This window comes from Gobius niger, assembly GCF_951799975.1.
Source record: "Gobius niger genome assembly, chromosome: 24".
Lineage (NCBI taxonomy): Eukaryota > Metazoa > Chordata > Actinopteri > Gobiiformes > Gobiidae > Gobius > Gobius niger.
In genome coordinates, this window is record NC_136875.1 from 10,206,245 (window position 1) to 10,223,926 (window position 17,682).

Genomic DNA, 17,682 nt, shown 5'->3' on the forward strand with positions numbered 1-17,682 from the left:
TAAAGGTTTGCTTGATCTTCAACACTGGATTGTTATATAACCTTTTGGGGACTCTGTTACCAGCCTGGCCCTGGAGGAAGTGATTTGTGAACCAGTAGGGCTGTCACGATAATTACTATATCGACTTCAATAAATACATTTTTGGGCTCAGTGCATTTAGTTTCATTTTCCCTCCTTGTAATAAAGTTAAGTGCAATCCATTTCTATGCTTTCATGAACACCTGTTTGTTTTTCTAATGTCGTAGATGAAATTTTGTTTTTGTGCTTTCTCCACGGCCCTTTCTCCATCCATGGCATGAGCACAGTCTTGTCTAACATTCTGTTTAACGGTGTCTAATCGCTGGAGTGGTTCGGGACGAAGAGCTCGTGGCAGGCCGACGTCACCATGGCGATCAGAGTGATGAACTCCTGGAAGTCGATCTCCAGATCTCCGTTCTGGTCCAGGTCAGCAAACAGCTCGTCCAGGGTGTCGTTTTCATTGATGCTCTGTTTTGAAAAATAAAAAAAATGAAAAAACTGTACATAGAGGCGCTTGAATCCACAGGTTGGTAGAGTGGCCAAAATTAGAGAATCGTTGCGGATTTTACTAAAGTGTTAGGGGGAATTTCTCAAGTTCGTTTTTACTGTGACAGAACCAAAACGCAGCGCTGCACCAGTTCTTTTGGGACTCTTCCTTTGGCAACGTTATGCAATTATCATTTCTCATTCCGGGGATGAATATTCCAAGCCTGTGATCAGAACCAGGGGCTGGACTGGGACTGAAAAACAGCCCTGGACTCTGGTTCAGCCTGGCCCAAATTAGCGTAAATGTGACACTTCCACAAATACATATGTTAACCTCTGACCCCCCGCCTTAACCGAGAGCATTTTCTCCAGTTCGGCTTTGCCCAAATCTAAAAGCTTCTTGACTGGAGAGCAACACTGTAACGCCTCATTTGAAAGCGAAAATCTAGAAAAGTGATGGTAGCTTTTTGTGACGTTGTCGCTGCATTTTTGTCGTGTTTTTGTCACTTTTTCGTTGTGTTTTCGTCTCTTGTTTTTCGGGGGGGTTTTCATGTTATTGTTGTTTTTTCATTGCTTTTTTCATTGCTTTGTCGTCACGTTTTCGTCACATTTTGATGTGTTTTTGTCACTTTTTTGTTGCTTATCCAGCGCATTTTTGTTTTTGGATGCTCACGTCATCAGATTTTTTTTTCCATCATTTTTTTGTTGGGTATTCAACTCATTTTTGTAACTTTTTTGTAATTTTTTGTCAAAGTTTTTGTCAAATTTTTGTAATTTTTTTTTGTCACATTTTTTAATCAAACTTTTGTCATTTTTTGTCACATTTTCGTAATTTTTTGTCTCATTTTTGTCATTTTTTTGTCAAATTTTTATCATATTTTTTTATCAAATTTTTGTCATTTTTTGTAAATTTTTCATCAATTTTTTGTCAATTTCTTGTGACAATTGTGTGACTTTTTGCCACTTTTTCATCAATTTTTCGTCACTTTTTTGTCACTTTTTCGTCTCTTCTGGGTTTTTTCCATGTTATTGTTGTTTTTTCATCGCTTTTTTCATTGCTTTGTCGTTACATTTTGTTGTGTTTTTGTCACTTTTTTGTTGCTTATCCAGCACATTTTTGTTTTGGATGCTTTTCTTTTAAGCTTTTGAATTTGGGTACTTTTCCTCTGGAAAAGGGCCACTCTCTGTCGATGGTCATTCGTGGGAAACAGCTCCACAAAGTGGCCGTGCGTCATGTCCTTTGTGACTTCTTTAATCGATAAACATTCAGGCTTATTGAAGGTGCATTATGCAACTTTTTATGTTAATATTCGTGTATATCTGACCTTCCAGTGACTCAGCGGCTGTATGGGTGGTTAACGTCTTTACTTTCCCTCCAAGTGGCCTCTAGGGCACTCCAGGAACAATTGTTTTTTAGGGTTTCTGGTAGGTTTTCACTGCTGCTGGATCTGTCTCCATGTGACATTCAGACCACCACCAGAAACCCTAAAAATACTGGGGGGAAAATTGGAAAGTAAAGGTGCCAAGCTAACCACCCATACAGCCACTGGTCACTAATATCAACTTTTTTTTCCTGCATAAAAAGTTGCATAATGCATCTTTAAACATGCACATTAACGTAAGTATTAAGTAAGTAAGTGCTTTATTTGTCATTGTACAACTATACAACCAAATAATGTTCCGTTGCTAGTCCTGAGCCGCTGCGACTGAGCCGCGCCGCCATTGTGGAACCTGCACTAGCATGTTTTTGGAGGTAGAGGAAACCGTAGCACCCGGAGGTCTGACTGCCTTCAGTCTCCTCTCAAACGATGCACCGTGTTTCAGAGCGTGGTGTCCTGCACTGGTTAGCTCCTTAGCAGTTATTAGCCGTTAATAGAGCAAGCCTTTAATAACCTTGCACCATCATATCGCGACTCTGGAACTCCCTACCCCAACACATACAATACTATCCACACAGACCATAACTTCAAAACCTTTTTTAAACCTACCTGTTCAGACAGACCTATGGCCCCTCATGAGTTTACACCCTACACTGTATTTCATGCTTTAATCTTTTATATGCTCTGTGATTTTGTGATTTTAATGCTGTATTTCCTTTGTGTTTTGTTGTACGGTGGTGACCTTGAGTGTCTTGAAAGGCGCCTCAAATAAAATGTTTTATTATTATTATTATTTATTATTAATAATAATTTAGATTAGATGCTGAATGAAACAGGAATATTTTGCTCTCACAATCCAAAGAAACTACATGACAGGCTGCATAAATTTGATTTATTAACAATATAAAAGGGCCCGAATGAAAGCTGAAGCTATAATTACATTATAAACAGGCAAATGGTACTGATGTAATGACCACAGTGGGATTCAGCTGCTCCGTTTAAAAGCGCTAAACGTCTTCTCTATGAATTATCTGAAGCAACACATCACTTCCGTTGCATCCTTTTCATTCGTCGTTCTTTTCAGTGGACGAGAGCTCCTAATTCCCCCAAGGGTGTGCTAACCTTCTCAGTGACATCATTTCGATTGCACTTCTCTGAAAGTGACGCACCTCTAGTTCAAGCTCCGAAACCCAGGCTTTACTTTTGTCTTTTTGCACTTGCTGTTTTCAAATACTAGCTCCACAGTAGTGTCCGTGTGCTTTTTGTTCATTTAAGTGAATATTTGGAGAATTCCCGCGTTACCTGTATGAAGTGGTTCATCTCGTTGTTGATCAGCTCTTTAAGCTCCGCCTTCTTCAGTTTACACTTGTGTCCTGAATACTTGTGGAAAGCCTTGATGATCGTCACCATCCCCTTCTCCAGCTCAGACATGTCGTCCTCATTGGCCTGAGGCAGAATTAAATCAGTCCCACCGGCCAAAATGTTTTTAGCGGTTAAAATAATCTCTGCTTTCATTGAGTTTCAGTTTACTTATGACAACACTTATGGAAATTGGCTTTTGGCTGAGAAATCGCCAGTTATTGTAACAGCTGTTTGTGACAAAATGTGAAGACCTTTCTTTTCCATTATCTTTTTCCGCTAAATCAAAAGGTTTGTACATTTGTCACAATAAACTGATACGATAAGATAATTCACCCAGAGAAAACCTTCCATTTTATACTAACTAGTCATGCATTGTCGCTTAATTTCCTTGCATTTACTGAAACAATCAGGACAAACATGTTTTCTTACCTCCATCATTTGAAGTCTCCGCTCCACTGTGCAGCTGCTGCTTCCTCCTCTGCCTCACCCTCTCTCTTTATCTCTCTTCTACGTGAACTGCGATATTGATCCGTGGTATTAGGCCTTTGCTCACTCACTTGCTCCGTAATGACCGGTAATGGACAGCACTGTGGTCAGCGCTTTGACCAAAAATGCATTTCCTGGCGTGGTCACGTGATGCGGCCGCACTTGTGGGTTGAAAGTGCGTGGCTGTGCGAGAGACGAGCGGATTAGCAGTGATTTACATTATCTGTGCTTATAATGTGGGGGCACTTGAGAACAGGGTAATTTGAGACATCAGCTCGTAATGAACGTATTACGGTTATGGGGAGTTTGAGGACTGAGAGTACAAGATCTGGGATGAGCTTCCTCTGCAGGTGCTCCCTTAGAGTTGCAAGGAGCTTAGAGTAGGAGACTGAGGTCCTTCGGAGTGAGCAGGCCTCAGCTCAGGACTTTTTATGACTCTGTGGTGGCCTCTGCTCTCCACTACGCTGCCGTGTGCTGGGCCCCGGGCAGCACAGAGCGGGACAAGAACAGACTGAACAAGCGGGTCAGGAGGGCCAGCTCCGTCCTGGGCTGCCCCTGGACTCTGTGGAGGAGGTGAGGGACAGGAGGGTGTTAGCCAAGCTCACCTCCATCATGGACAACACCTCCCACCCACTGCACGGGACTGTAGAAGAGCTGAGCAGCTCTCTCAGTGGCAGACTGAGACACCCTCAGTGCAGGACGGAGCGCTACCGCAAAGCCTTCATCCCCACTGCTGTCAGACTGTGCAATAAGACTGTGAAGTAACATGTGCAATAATCTCTGTATCAGCTGCACTTTACTCCCTGTACCAGCATCACTTATTGGCATCCTGCACTAGGACTGTAACTTTACACCCCGATATTTTACTTATATGACCTGTTTTTATCCTATTTTTATTGTTGTTGCTCACCTATTGTTGTATTTCTGCTGCTTGTTGTACATTGGATATCTCGTTTTTATTCTATTTTACTGGTTGCACATTTTCCTGTCTGTTTTTGCACAACTCTGAGTGATCTTCTTGAACGCCGACTGTAACAAGTGAATTTCTCCATTGTGAGATCAATAAAGGATTATCTTATCTTATCTTATCTTAGAGCCACTGCCCCACCACCTCGTGAAGAGCAACCAAGCATCTTTTTACTGATGTCTCCATATACATTGGTAGACAATTCAACCTGAAAAGACTCACAGAGAGACAGACTCTGAATTAGAAAGTTTAATTGAATGCGAATCATGATATGGAATACATGGCGCTGATAGATGATGGCTAGAATCTTCCCCCGGGGGCCTGGACACTGGTGGTGGAAGGACGAGACCCGGCACGGCGAGCAGAGCCTGAGGAGAGGCCAGGCGGAGGAGGGGCGGAGGAGGGGCGCAGCACAGCTCAGGAATGGCCGAGTGATTAGAGCCGGCTGCCGTTGGTGAGGCGATGAATGAAGGCTGCAGGTACGTCCAGGGGCGGACTGGCCATATGTCCATTCTGGAAGAGCACAGAAGAGCCACTGGCTCTAGGGCCACCGGTCTGGCCTCTCACTTTACCTTACCCTTACCCCCGGGCGTAACCGAGCTTTACCCAAATCTAAAAGCTTAACCTCTTAACTCCCGCCTGAACCGAGAGGATCTTTTTCCTCACGTCATCAGATTTTTTTTTCCATCATTTTTTTGTTGGGTATTCAACTAATTTTTGTAACTCATTTTTTTTGTCATTTTTTGTCACATTTTTGTCATTTTTTGGTCAAATTTTTATCAAATTTTTGTCACATTTTTGTAATTTTTTTGGTTGTTATTTTTTGTCACTTTTTTGTCGGTTTTTTTGGTCATTTTTGTGACATTTTTGCCACTTTTTCATCAATTTTTCGTCACTTTTTCGTCAAACTTTTCTCCCTTTTTGTCACATTTCCATCATTGTTTTCGTCCCAGTTTTGTTGCTATTTTCACACCTTTTTTCCAGAAGCTTTTGGATTGGGGTAAAGCCAAACTGGAGAAAATGTGCTCGGTTCAGGTGGGAGTTAAGGGGTTAAAAGAAAAGCATCCAAAAACAAAAATGTGCTGGAAAAGCAACAAAAAAGTGACAAAAAAGTGACAAAAACACAACGAAAAAGTGACGAAAACACGCCAAAAAGCCACAAAAAAGTCATGAAAAATCAACAAAAACATGACAAAAATGCAGCGACAACGTGACAAAAAGTTACCGTCACTTTTCTAGATTTAATCTTTCAAATGAGGCGTTACAGTGTTGCTCTCCAGTCAAGTAGCATGTATTTGTGGAAGTGTCACATTTACGCTAATTTGGGCCAGGCTGACCAGAGTCCAGGGCTGTTTTTCAGTCCCAGTCCGCCCCTGGCTACGTCTTCCAGGTTGAATTTGCGCTGAAGCCGTAAATGATCTAAATGACAAAATATTGCGCTAACGTACTACCTTTGAAATCTTTGTTACCTGTGCAAAGCCTTCTCCAGCACATCCCAAAGATCCTCACTGGGGTTCAGATCTGGACTCTGCAGCAGCCGATCCACGTGTGAAAATGATGTCTCGTGCTCCTTGAACCTGACCCCTGATCCTGGCATTGTCTTCGAGGAATAAGCCTGTGCCATCAGGGAAGCACAAAACGTTCATGAGGTATTTTATTTATGCTGTAAAAACATCGATGTCTTTGTTGTCTCTTCTTCTCTGCTCTTCTCGTACATAAACTGTTTATGCCGAGTCTGAACATAATGCATTGTTTTACGTCCACAGACACTGGCAGGCAGCTCTTATCCGAGATGAGCTGGAGGCTTTGGGGATGTATATAAATTGATTTTGTGGCTTTCTGCCATGAGGTATGCAACATAACAACCTTGTGTATGGTGTCTATTGTTTTGACTACACTGAAAGAGTAGGTAGTAGAAAGAGTAGTAGTAGTAGGGACGACAGTGGCGCAGATGGTAGAGAGGGTCGTCTCATGATCGGAAGGTCGGGGGTTCGAATCCCACCTCCTGAAATGGCACATTGTCGTTGTGTCCTTGGGCAAGACACTTCACCCACATTGCCCCCTGTGTCTGCGTACATTGGTGTGTGAATGAGAGTTTGAATGGGTGAGTGGATCCTTGCTGTAAAGTGCTTTGAGTGCCTAATGTAGGTGGAAAAGCGCTATATAAGTTGAGACCATTTACCATAGTGCAAGCTGCAACTTTATTTATCTGCTGTACACATCATGCATGTATTTTAATTCAAAAAGTAAAAGTGGTAACATTACTTCTGAATAGTTCAAAAATAAATCTTGTGCAATATTCACCGGGAAACAAACTGGAGTCGAATCAAAGTCTTCCTGACAAAATCTGATAATTTTTCATAAGATTTTGGAAATACAGTGTTTCTTTGGGACCAAGACACCTAAAAACACAAAGTGAGTTCACCAGAACATTAGTCAAATATTAAGGCTTATGTTCAAGTTGTCTGTCCTTTGTGGGTCTTCATGTAAACTGCAAAGGCTCCAGCAGCAAATGTTCTCTCAGACTGTACAGCTGTAAGGTTTCTCCCACATAGGCGTTCTCATATATAACAATGTACTAACGGCAAAAGCTTTTCTCTGTCACCGACTGAGACTCTTATTAATGCTCTCGCAAACTGAAAAACTGAATGTTGTGCCTGCATGTGTCTATGGTTAGCCCGGTGAACAATCCTTCCAAACTGAACAGCTGAAAGGTTTCTCCCCTGTGTGTGAGTTCATATACAACCAGACCTGTCTTTGTAGTGAATGCTTTCTTACAACAGCTGTGAGGCATTTCTACACCGCGCGTCCTGTCTTTCAATCGGCGCAGACATCTGCTTGGCCACAGTAGTCAGCCTCTCACCAGGGCACTCACAGTTTGACATTTTACCCACTGTTTTTAGCTTTAGCCACGAGCTAACAGCTAGCATCACGCAGGCTGTTGCTACACCCTTTACTTCGGTTAGTGCTAGATTGTGTGCTCCGGAGGGACGGTCTGCTGTGATTTTGTATAGATCTATGAGTTGGTTTGTCTAAAAATACAAATAATCCTAACCCTAATCCTTAAGGTTAATTCCTTAACTCCCACCTGAACCGAGGACAGTTTCTCCAGTTTGGCTTTACCCCAATCCAAAAGCTTCTGGAAAAAAAGCTGTGAAAATAGCAACAAAACTGAGACGAAAACAAGGATGGAAATGTGACAAAAAAGTGACGAAAAATGTATGAAAAAGTGGCAAAAATGTCACAAAAATGTCACAAAAAATTGATAAATAATTGACAAAAAAATGACAAAAAAAATTTATGAAAAAAATTCAAAAATGTGACAAAAAATGGATTAAAAAATGAGACAAAAAAATGGATTCAAAATTGACGAAAAATTGACAAAAATGTGACAAAATGTGACAAAAAAATGACAAAAAATTGATTTAAAAAATAACAAAAATGTGACAAAAAATTGATTCAAAATTGACGAAAAAGTGACAAAAATGTGACAAAAAAATGGATTCAAAATGGACGAAAAATTGACAAAAATGTGACAAAATGTGACAAAAAATGTATTTAAAAAATGACCAAAATGTGATAAAAAAGTGACAAAAATGTGACAAAAAAATGACAAAAAAATTGATTAAAAAAGTGACAAAAATTGATTCAAAATTGACGAAAAATTGACAAAAATGTGACAAAATGTGACAAAAAAATTACAAAAAATTGATTAAAAATTACAAAAATGTGACAAAAAATTGATTCAAAATTGACGACAAAGTGACAAAAATGTGAAAAAAAATTGGATTCAAAATTGATGAAAAAATGACAAAAATGTGATAAAAAAGTGACAAAAATGTGACAAAAAATGGATTCAAAATTGACGAAAAATTGACAAAAATGTGACAAAAAATGGATTCAAAATTGACAAAAAATTGATAAAAATGTGACAAAAAATGGATTCAAAATTGACGAAAAAATGACAAAAATGTGATAAAAAAGTGACAAAAATGTGACAAAAAAATGGATTCAAAATTGACGAAAAATGTGACAAAATGTGACAAAAAAAATGACAAAAATGAGTTGAATACCCAACAAAAAATGTTGGAAAAAAAAATCTGATGACGTGAGGAAAAGATCCTCTCGGTTCAGGCGGGAGTTAAGAGGTTAACCATTCCCCTGGCCCTAACCTTAATTTGCGTCATGATATCTCACGTTTTCACAGCAGACCGTCCCTCCGGAGCGCACGATCCAACACTAACCCTTTACTTCCTGATGACGTCACTGTAATATCTCTCTCTTTTTTCTTTTTTTTTTTTTCTTTTTTTTTGTCCTGTTGGCGCTGAAGAGCCGAACGCCAAGCCTTTCGTGTCCTCTCACCCTGGGCGGAAACGTTTTTCACATTAGTCATAAAATAAAGCCGGGCTCCGAGCTTTACTCAGGTCTACTCGGTCACCTCACACCCGGCAAAGGGAGCGCACAGGGCGGACACAGCACGGGAGCGCACCGGGGCCACTGATCGGAGGGAATTCACAGGGTTAAAGCTGGTTTTTGGGGAGGCAGGTGAAGTTTGGCTACACGTTTGACTTGCAGACTGTGTTTTCTAACTACAAAAAATATATATAAATCGTACAAAACGTAACTATAGCCTTGACTCTGGCGTATTACCGTGTACCTACGCACGGTGCTATAAAGTAAGCTAGCTGGAAGAGTGTTTTTTCTGTCAGGATTTGCAGAGGAAGGTTTTGCATTAGCTATAGATGTGTTTACAGGTTTTCCATGATGTCACTGGTTTACGTAGTGGTGAATTAGTCACGTTAAATTGTTGCCAATGGTAACGCTAATGGTAACAAAAATAATAACAATGATTTTTGCTGTTGAAATCATGCTTATTCACATAATGCTTTCCTATGTTTGTGCAAAGCAATACATACATTACATATAATACTGAGAAATAACACACTCTTGCATAACAAATGTGCCAAATATCCATCCTTTTCTATTTTTCATGATTGTAACATTTTTATAACTATAGTAATAATAACTGCACAGCCCTAATTCTTTTTGTATTCAATAATGTTGCTACTTGTGCTGCTGCTGTATTTACCTAAACCTGGATGTAACACAAACCAGGAACTTCTGAGTCATTGTAAACAAAACACTTGGACCTCTTTCAGGTTTACTGTAAATGCAACCACATTTCTGACCGCCCGAATTAGTCCTTCTCTCGGTTTTCTATATCTGAACTTTACACATTGAACTTGACCCCTTATCCCGAATATTTCATATTTCATGATAAAGGAAATAATAGTAAAATTGTTCATAATTCATAGCACCACAGAACTATCTTACTATAACTATGATGTTGGTGTATTATCCAAGCTTCCGACTTCTGAACAAATGCACAGAAAAGCTAAACGGGTGTGTTCCCGCCCATTTAATTTCAGGTGGCCTATTTTTACAGCCTATAAATAGTTGTTTAGCCTGCTTTCGTCACCCACTTTCTCATTCAACACTCATTATTCCTGTTTGCTGTAACGTCAGAAAAGAATTTGAAGTCACTTTTTTTTCATTTTCCCAAGACTAACGTAAAATAAATTGAGATATTTTCGATCCTCTGTCAAAATAACCAATAAAATACTGTGGCTTTTTTATTTAGTTCAATCATCACTTTTCCTTATTGTGTGTTATGTAATCTTGATAGTATTTTGTGCTGATATACATAAAGCTTTGCCTTTGTATTTTGCATTTAAAGGGGGGGTGTTATGCAAAATTGACTTTTTCAAGCTTTACACCATGTTTTTATGTCACTCCCTCATTAAAAACATGCCTGAAGTGTTGCCTTGGCACATTCACGTATTTCTGAGTAATCTGTAAAAACTCTGATGGCAGCCATTTTAGGGATAGGTTTGCCTGAGTCCTCCTAGGAACGCCCCCACCTCCTGGAGACGCCTCCGAGCTTTCGTCACCAGCCGAGTAACCAACCACTGCTCCTCAGCAGAACCCCCTCCCCACTGATGCCACAGACAGCGTGTGGAGGGGGCGTGTCGGAAAGGGTCAGAGGTTCTTAAAGAGACAGAGGCCTATTTCAAGACATTCACTACAGCCATTTTGAGAGAGCAATTTTATACAAGGCAGTTTTTCTAATTTACTGCATTTACAGACCAACAGAAGGTTTGGTCATCATTGTAGTGTGATATAGACTGGTGCTATGTGATTGAAAAAAGCAGAATACCCCCTCTTTAATAACCTTCTCTCCCCTTATTTTGTAGAAATGGCGGACCTGCTGAAGTTGCTGCTCCGAGTGGCAGAGAAAGCGGCGAACGTGGCGCGTGTCTGCAGACAGGAGGCGCCGTTGTTCCAGCTCCTGGTTCAGGAGAAAACCGGACATGACAAGAATAAGAAGTTTGTTCAGGATTTTAAAACACTCGCCGACGTGGTGATACAGGAGATGATACGGCACGATGTGGGAGCACAGGTGAGAAAATATCATGATACTGCTTTGTGGAAATACTGCCTGTTATGGCCAATGGGCAAGGAAAGCCCTTCTCTTTGGTCCTCTTGGCCTTGAGCTGACATTGCTGTAATACCACCCCCTGGTGGCCTGGGGCAACTCCAAAAGACACCTCGGAAACAGGATTCTAATGTAGCTTTGGAACTCGTTTAAAGGAATAGGCCACCGTTTTTACATACTGAGATATGTTCTTACCTTAGGTTTGACGAGTTCTTTAGGACCTGTCTGATCTTCACCCGTGCCTTCAGTCACGTAAACACAGCGCAGACGGCGTTAGCATTCGAAATCCGCGCAGTAATCTTCACTTTACTGTGCGGATGCCAAACTACTCCTGGTATGATTACGCCTTACAATATAGTCCCCCTTTTATCCGCTTAGAAAATCCACATTGTTTAATTTTGTGTAATTATACTTTGTAGTGGAACGCTTCACGTAACCATATTTAAATAGGGAAAACGTGGAAGAGCTTGGTAGCTTCTATCTCGACCTGTTTTGGAGCTATAGTGGAGAGAGGGAGAGGCTAAATGCTAACGCCGTCTGCGCTATGTTTACGTGACTGAAGGCACGGGTGAAGATCAGACAGGTCCTAAAGAACTCGTCAAAGCTAAGGTAAGAACATATCTCAGTATGTAAAAACGGTGGCCTATTCCTTTAAACTGCTTAAAAGCCTGGCTCCAAAGAGTTCTATGTTTTCTATATTAGAGATAATCATAGTCTATGATTGACAAGCTCTGGAGCTCTGCGGAGAGTCGTAGCCTTTTTGCCCTTTTAAGGAACAGGCTTCGTAGGAGGAGATTGAGCAGCCATGTTAATTTCATAGAACACTCGGGATATGAATGGGGCTGAATGGGACCCACTGATCTCTATTAATACATCTATGGTTATGGCGCTTAAAAGGCTTTAACTCAAAACCGTGGAGTGTTTTTAACAAGCATCTGCCCTTTCAGTTTGTGTTTAAGATTTAGAGATGGAGAACTGGTTAACCTCCTGGCCACTTCATACTCATTCATATTTCATAAGACGCCATGAACTAATTGATTGGCCTTTGCAAAAGCTCTGCCCCTTTAGCAGCTGTTAGCTAGCTCTGTCAAGAAGTGGAGTTAAACACGTCATAACATGGGAAGAAGTGTGTGTTATTGACTGTTTTTGGTGCAATACCAGTGCGATATTCTCCAGATCGTGCAAAAATAGGTTGCAATGTGCAGTGGAGGAGTGTATTTAAAATATGCAACAATGGGGACACCACATCTATTGAGGCTAATGCAGCCAGCACAGTTGTGTGAGCTACTCTCTTGCACTACTGGATAAGTTCTCTTGTTATGTTAATTCATTAATAGTATTGAAAAAATATGGCTGTTGTTAAGTTAAGTTCGATACTGGAGCCAAGCAGCTGCAGTGGCTCTGTCTCCCTCACAACTGTGGTTCTTATTACGCAAGAAAACACATCCGTCATGATTCTCCAACCGCGATGTCCTGTGTGCGATGAGCGCTGGCAAAAAACAAAAAAAAACACCTGCAGCTGAACTATCAATGTTCATCTAAACACTTCCTGTAGCACTTAAAAGTCAATGTGCCGGATATGCTTTTTGGGGGTTTTCCATGTAACCAAAATATATTATGTACCAACCGTTGCTGTATTTTGTGGCTGCTTTCCCACAGTTTCCTGAAATGGTCGGCTTCATTCACGGGGAGGAGTCGAACAAGTTTGAGAATGGGTTGGGTGAGTCACACGTGGCTGTTGCTGTGCAGCTGGATTTTACTAGAGGCAAATTCAACCAAAGCATTTATATTCAAAAAAGCTTGAAGCGGATATTATCTGGACATTAGTTTTACATACCGCAATTTTACTTCTGCTTCCTCTCAACCATCTAAAGAAATACTTTGTTGTTGTATTATCTTAACAGGTTCAGGTTCATGAGGCCTGCTGATTTTACAAAATACAAATGAATTTTTAAGTTGCTAGTTTACAGGGAAACTTAATGTATGCTCTTGGATATGGATAGAGCTGCCAGCATGAAGCACCTTTTGATTATAGTATAAATCTTCTCTTATCGTTCTTCCAGGGGAGAGTGTGGTGGTGACCGTGTGCGCCACAGAGGCAGAAACGGCAGCTCTGTTGGCCACAGTTTTGGACGGAGACTCCACGGCGGCTTCACTTTTGTCTCGAGCCATTCACCAAGACCCTGCCTCCATCGACGCCGACACGGACGGGCTGAGCATCCCCCTGCAACCCGCGCAACTGGCCATCTGGATAGACCCCATAGGTGTGTGAACGCCGACTCAATCTTTAAAGGAGCTATATCATGCTATTTTAGCCATTCCAAACTTAAGTATAGGCATGTATATGATATATTGTACCTCTACCACTATGGAGCACTCATTTTTGTGATAAATATAAGTTTTTTCTGGAGGTATTTTTTGAACCCGGAAGACAAAACGCTTCGATTCAGTTAACTCCGCCCCCTCTCTCCGCACATACAACTTTACAGTAATATAAATAAACAACAATAAGTGAAGTTACTTCACGATGCAGTTATAAGTGGTTGACATCTGCAACACAGCTTCATAAATGGCTAACACACATGCTAATATGCTAACACACAAGCTAACACGCGTTTGGATTAACTCACCGCTCTGGTCCATCGCTGTTTACATTATGGGACTTGCGCTGGTTATAAAAGTTAATCCACTTTGGTTCTGGCGAAGGTTCACCAAACATCCATCAGTGACAGTCACAGAAAAACAATATTTTGGCTGATAGTCGCTGAATCCCGGAGAAAAAAAACATTTCTGATGAAGAGTGGCCTCTGCTTGAAAAAGGTTGAATAAAGTCCTCGTAGCCAAACGTGCTTCTTTTTCTCCGTCCGTGACATTATCGTTAGGTAAGAATAAAGAACAGGTGTGTCCAGTTATAACGAGTTCCATCTTCAGCTGCAGCGCAAACATGACTGATCTGTTCAGACGCTCAGGGGATGTGTTTGTTTTGGCCTCAGCTGACCTGGAAGCACCTCGGGCACATCCTTTTTTTTTTTTTTTTTTTCTTCCCTTCACTTTTTTTTTGTCTTTGTTTCTCTCTTACAACAGAAATAATGAAAAAGCTGTTTTACAAATTAAAATCAGGCTGTAAGGCATTACATTACAGACGTCGAGCACTTCCGTTCCGCTGTGACGACACAACTGAACACTCAGTCGTTCACCAGGAGAGGGCGGAGCAGCTGCTCAGAGAGCAGGATTCAGGAGGATTACTGAGAGCTGCGTGAATGAAGCCGCAAACCACTCTGGGGGTGTTTTTGATAAGGAAATAGCATAACAACATGGCTAAAAGCTCCAAAAAGTCGATTTTGCATGATATAGGACCTTTAAGTCAAGTCTTGATCATTTCAAGCGAGATCCGGTTGTGTCTTGTGCGCTGCAGATGCCACGAGTCAGTACATTGAGGGCAAGGAGGAGGAGCTCCAGCAGGGGGTGCTGTCTCCCTCGGGGCTGCACTGCGCCCTGGTCCTGATCGGGGTGTACCTGCGGAGCAGCGGGGAGCCAGTGATGGGCGTCATCAACCAGCCTTTTAACCACAAGGACGGCGGCAGGTGAGTCTGAAAACACAAGTACACCTCTTGTATTACAGGCCCGAATCCCTGCCAAGGCACTCACCCGACATCGCAATGGAAAGATTTTGTTTCTAGACCAGGAGCTAGACAAGCAGTGGTACTTAGATCAAGGGTACATGGATCACGCCACTACAGAGTTTTATTAGTGCAGTACTGCTATGTAATTGACTTTTCTTTTCTTTCTTTTGTAAAAAATGTTACTTCTTCTCTAAAAGTGTACGCAATCAAAGCTGTCATAATGGGCTTTGATTAAACAGTTTCTAGACTTTGGCTACACTGAAATGGAGCAAATGTCTGCGGTCTGTTTAATTTCCTTCTCCTTTTTTGTACCGTGCCTGGACAAAATAACTGTGCGGCTTCAAGAACATAAAGGTTGTGCCAGAATTCACGACGGGAACAATCTTTCTTTGTCGTGGTGATTCTCCTCTACACCCACTGTTTCGGAGTGTTTGTCATGGACGTTTACATGGGATTTAATGGCTGCCAGTGTTGTACTTTCTACTTGAGAGCCTTTCACTGAAATGTAGTGGAGTACAGGGGCGGACTGGGACTGAAAAACAGCCCTGGACTCTGACCAGCCTGGCCCAAATTAGCGTAATTGTGCACTTCCACAAATACATATTTTAACCTCTTACCACCCGCCTTAACATTAACGAGTGCATTTTCCCCAGTTCGGCTTTTTATTATTATTTTTTTGATTGGTGTCATCAGCAAAAAGAACGGGAAAGGTGGTCGTAAAAACAGAAGCAAAATCATTAATATAAATAATAAATAATAACGGTCCCAAAATTTAACCTTGTGGCACACCATACTCCACGGAATTCCTTTTAGATTCATGTTTTTTTTATACTGGGCTTTACCCAAATCTAAAAGCTTCTCGACTGGAAATCAACAATGTAACGCCTCATTTGAAAGCTAAGACCTACAAAAGTGATGGAAACTTTTCGTCACGTCGCCACATTTTTGTCATATTTTTGTTGTTTTTTTAACTATTTTTTCTATCATTTTTTGTCCGTGTTTTTCTCGTGTTTTTGTTGACTTTCCATCCTCTTTTTCTCGCTATTTTGATGCTTTTCTTTTTAGCTTTTAGATTTGGGTAAAGCTCGGTTGAGGCGGGACTTGTGGCCCTTCTGTGCTCTTCCAGAATGGACATATGGCCAGTCCGCCCCTGGTGGACTGGCCATATGGTGGACTACTTTTTTTAAGTACTCTATAAAAGTAAAGAGTACTTAAAAAATACAGGGCATCTTTTCTTATGCCCTGTATTTTTGTATTACTACTTTTTTTGTATCCATTTTATGTGAAGCGCTTTGGGCAGCCGTGGTTGTTGTAAATGTGCTATAGAAATAAACCTTTTTCCCACAGGTGGCGAGGGCTGCATTTCTGGGGCGTGTCCTGCGAGGGCCTGAACGTCTGCTCCGTGCCTCGGCCCGAACCCGCTCCAGGTCCCGCTCTGTCCGCCGTCCTGAGTTCCAGTGAAAAACCCGCTGTCAAAGACGCGCTCTCCTCCCTGTGCGGGCCCGACCAGCTCATATACGCCTCAGGGGCCGGCTTCAAAATCCTCTGCGTCATCCAAGGCCTGGCCGACGTCTACGTGCTCTCCGAGGGCAGCACTTTCAAATGGGACTCCTGCGCCCCCCACGTGCTACTCAGGGCCATAGGGGGGGGAGTGGCGGACCTCCATGCGGCGCTGAAGTCCGGGCCGGAGCAGGCGGAGCTGGCGTATCATCAGCCGAACCTGGAATGCGAGGGAGCAGACCGCTGGGCGAACCGCGGGGGACTGGTGGCCTATCGGGACTCTGCGCAGCTTCGCAAAGTCTTAGAGGCGCTGAAAGGCAAGATCTAACCAGCATTTTTAGAGATTTTTAAGTGTTGTTTGAGGTTTTGAAGATTCTCATTTGTCATACATGCTGTAATAAGCAAAAAAAAAAAGGATTATCTGGATGCGATTATAGGATTATATATTCTTTTGTCTGCATTTGTGAAATGAAAAGGTACCAGACAACCTTTTTAATTCCATACAAATTGTCTTGTACCTTGTCTCATCTTTCTGAGTTTCAATGTGTGGATTATAGACAAATGTTCTGAAGCCGTCACTGTTCTGTACTGGGTTGTTTTACTCTCACCTCCAGAGGCTTCGTCAGCAGCTAATTCACTTTTAACAGCCGGATGAATAGATACCAATAAACCTACATAAAAGGTAGCCTGGCCATGCCATGCTATTAGCTTGTTGCACAATGTGGCTATGCTAGTTCCTCTGAGCTGAAGCTGTGGGCACTAGTACTTCCTGTCCGTATTAATTTCCATTAAGATTAGCTTAGACCCGTTCGAATCATCGGATTTCCTAAAGATTCTGTGGTGGACAGTGAGTTCCTGGTAGACGATCACTTCCTGCAGGTGAACGAGTTGCTACAGTGTAAATATTTCAGTGGCGGAGACGTCTATGTTCATAAGGATCAGTGAGTTTGTCTTGAAGCTAAAGGCTAACATTCATTTCATGCATTATATATTTTGAAATAGTGCCTCAAATATAAATTAATACTTACATTTTTTTAGCGCTATATATATTTTAGTCCATTTTTTATAGCATGTTAGCCTTTAGCTTCAAGACAAGCTATCAATCCTTTATGATCACAGGCGTCTCCTCGGAACTCGTTGCATCCTACATTAAGATTTGAACACACAGTAAATGATCATCTACCAGAAACTCACCAACTCGCCCGCAATGTAATCTTTAGAAAATATGATTATTATCTGAGGTCCGAGCTCATCTCTATAGGAAAAGAACACAGACAGGAAGTACTAGCGCTCTCACAACTTCAGGTCAGAGGAACTAGCATAGCCACACCGTGCAACAAGCCAATTCTCTGTTCTTTGTAAACC

General features: G+C 41.6%; 2 protein-coding genes across 2 annotated transcripts; one reads left to right on the plus strand and one right to left on the minus strand.

Annotated features, from left to right (window-relative positions):
- Positions 1-275: 275 nt before the first annotated feature.
- Positions 276-3,831, minus strand: LOC306982361 (protein S100-B-like). The gene is made up of 3 exons (XM_079582275.1): positions 3,675-3,831; positions 3,186-3,329; positions 276-486 (listed from the first exon to the last, which is right to left on the minus strand). Exons 1-3 carry the CDS (start codon positions 3,681-3,683, stop codon positions 334-336), a joined length of 306 nt encoding a protein of 101 aa, XP_079438401.1. The 5' UTR covers positions 3,684-3,831; the 3' UTR covers positions 276-333.
- Positions 3,832-10,928: 7,097 nt separating this feature from the next.
- inpp1 (inositol polyphosphate-1-phosphatase) lies at positions 10,929-16,913 on the plus strand. Its single transcript, XM_079582290.1, has 5 exons — positions 10,929-11,158; positions 12,854-12,914; positions 13,258-13,458; positions 14,610-14,778; positions 16,165-16,913. The coding sequence occupies exons 1-5, from the start codon at positions 10,955-10,957 to the stop codon at positions 16,643-16,645; spliced, it is 1,116 nt and encodes a 371-aa protein (XP_079438416.1). The 5' UTR covers positions 10,929-10,954; the 3' UTR covers positions 16,646-16,913.
- The last annotated feature ends 769 nt before the right edge of the window (positions 16,914-17,682 follow it).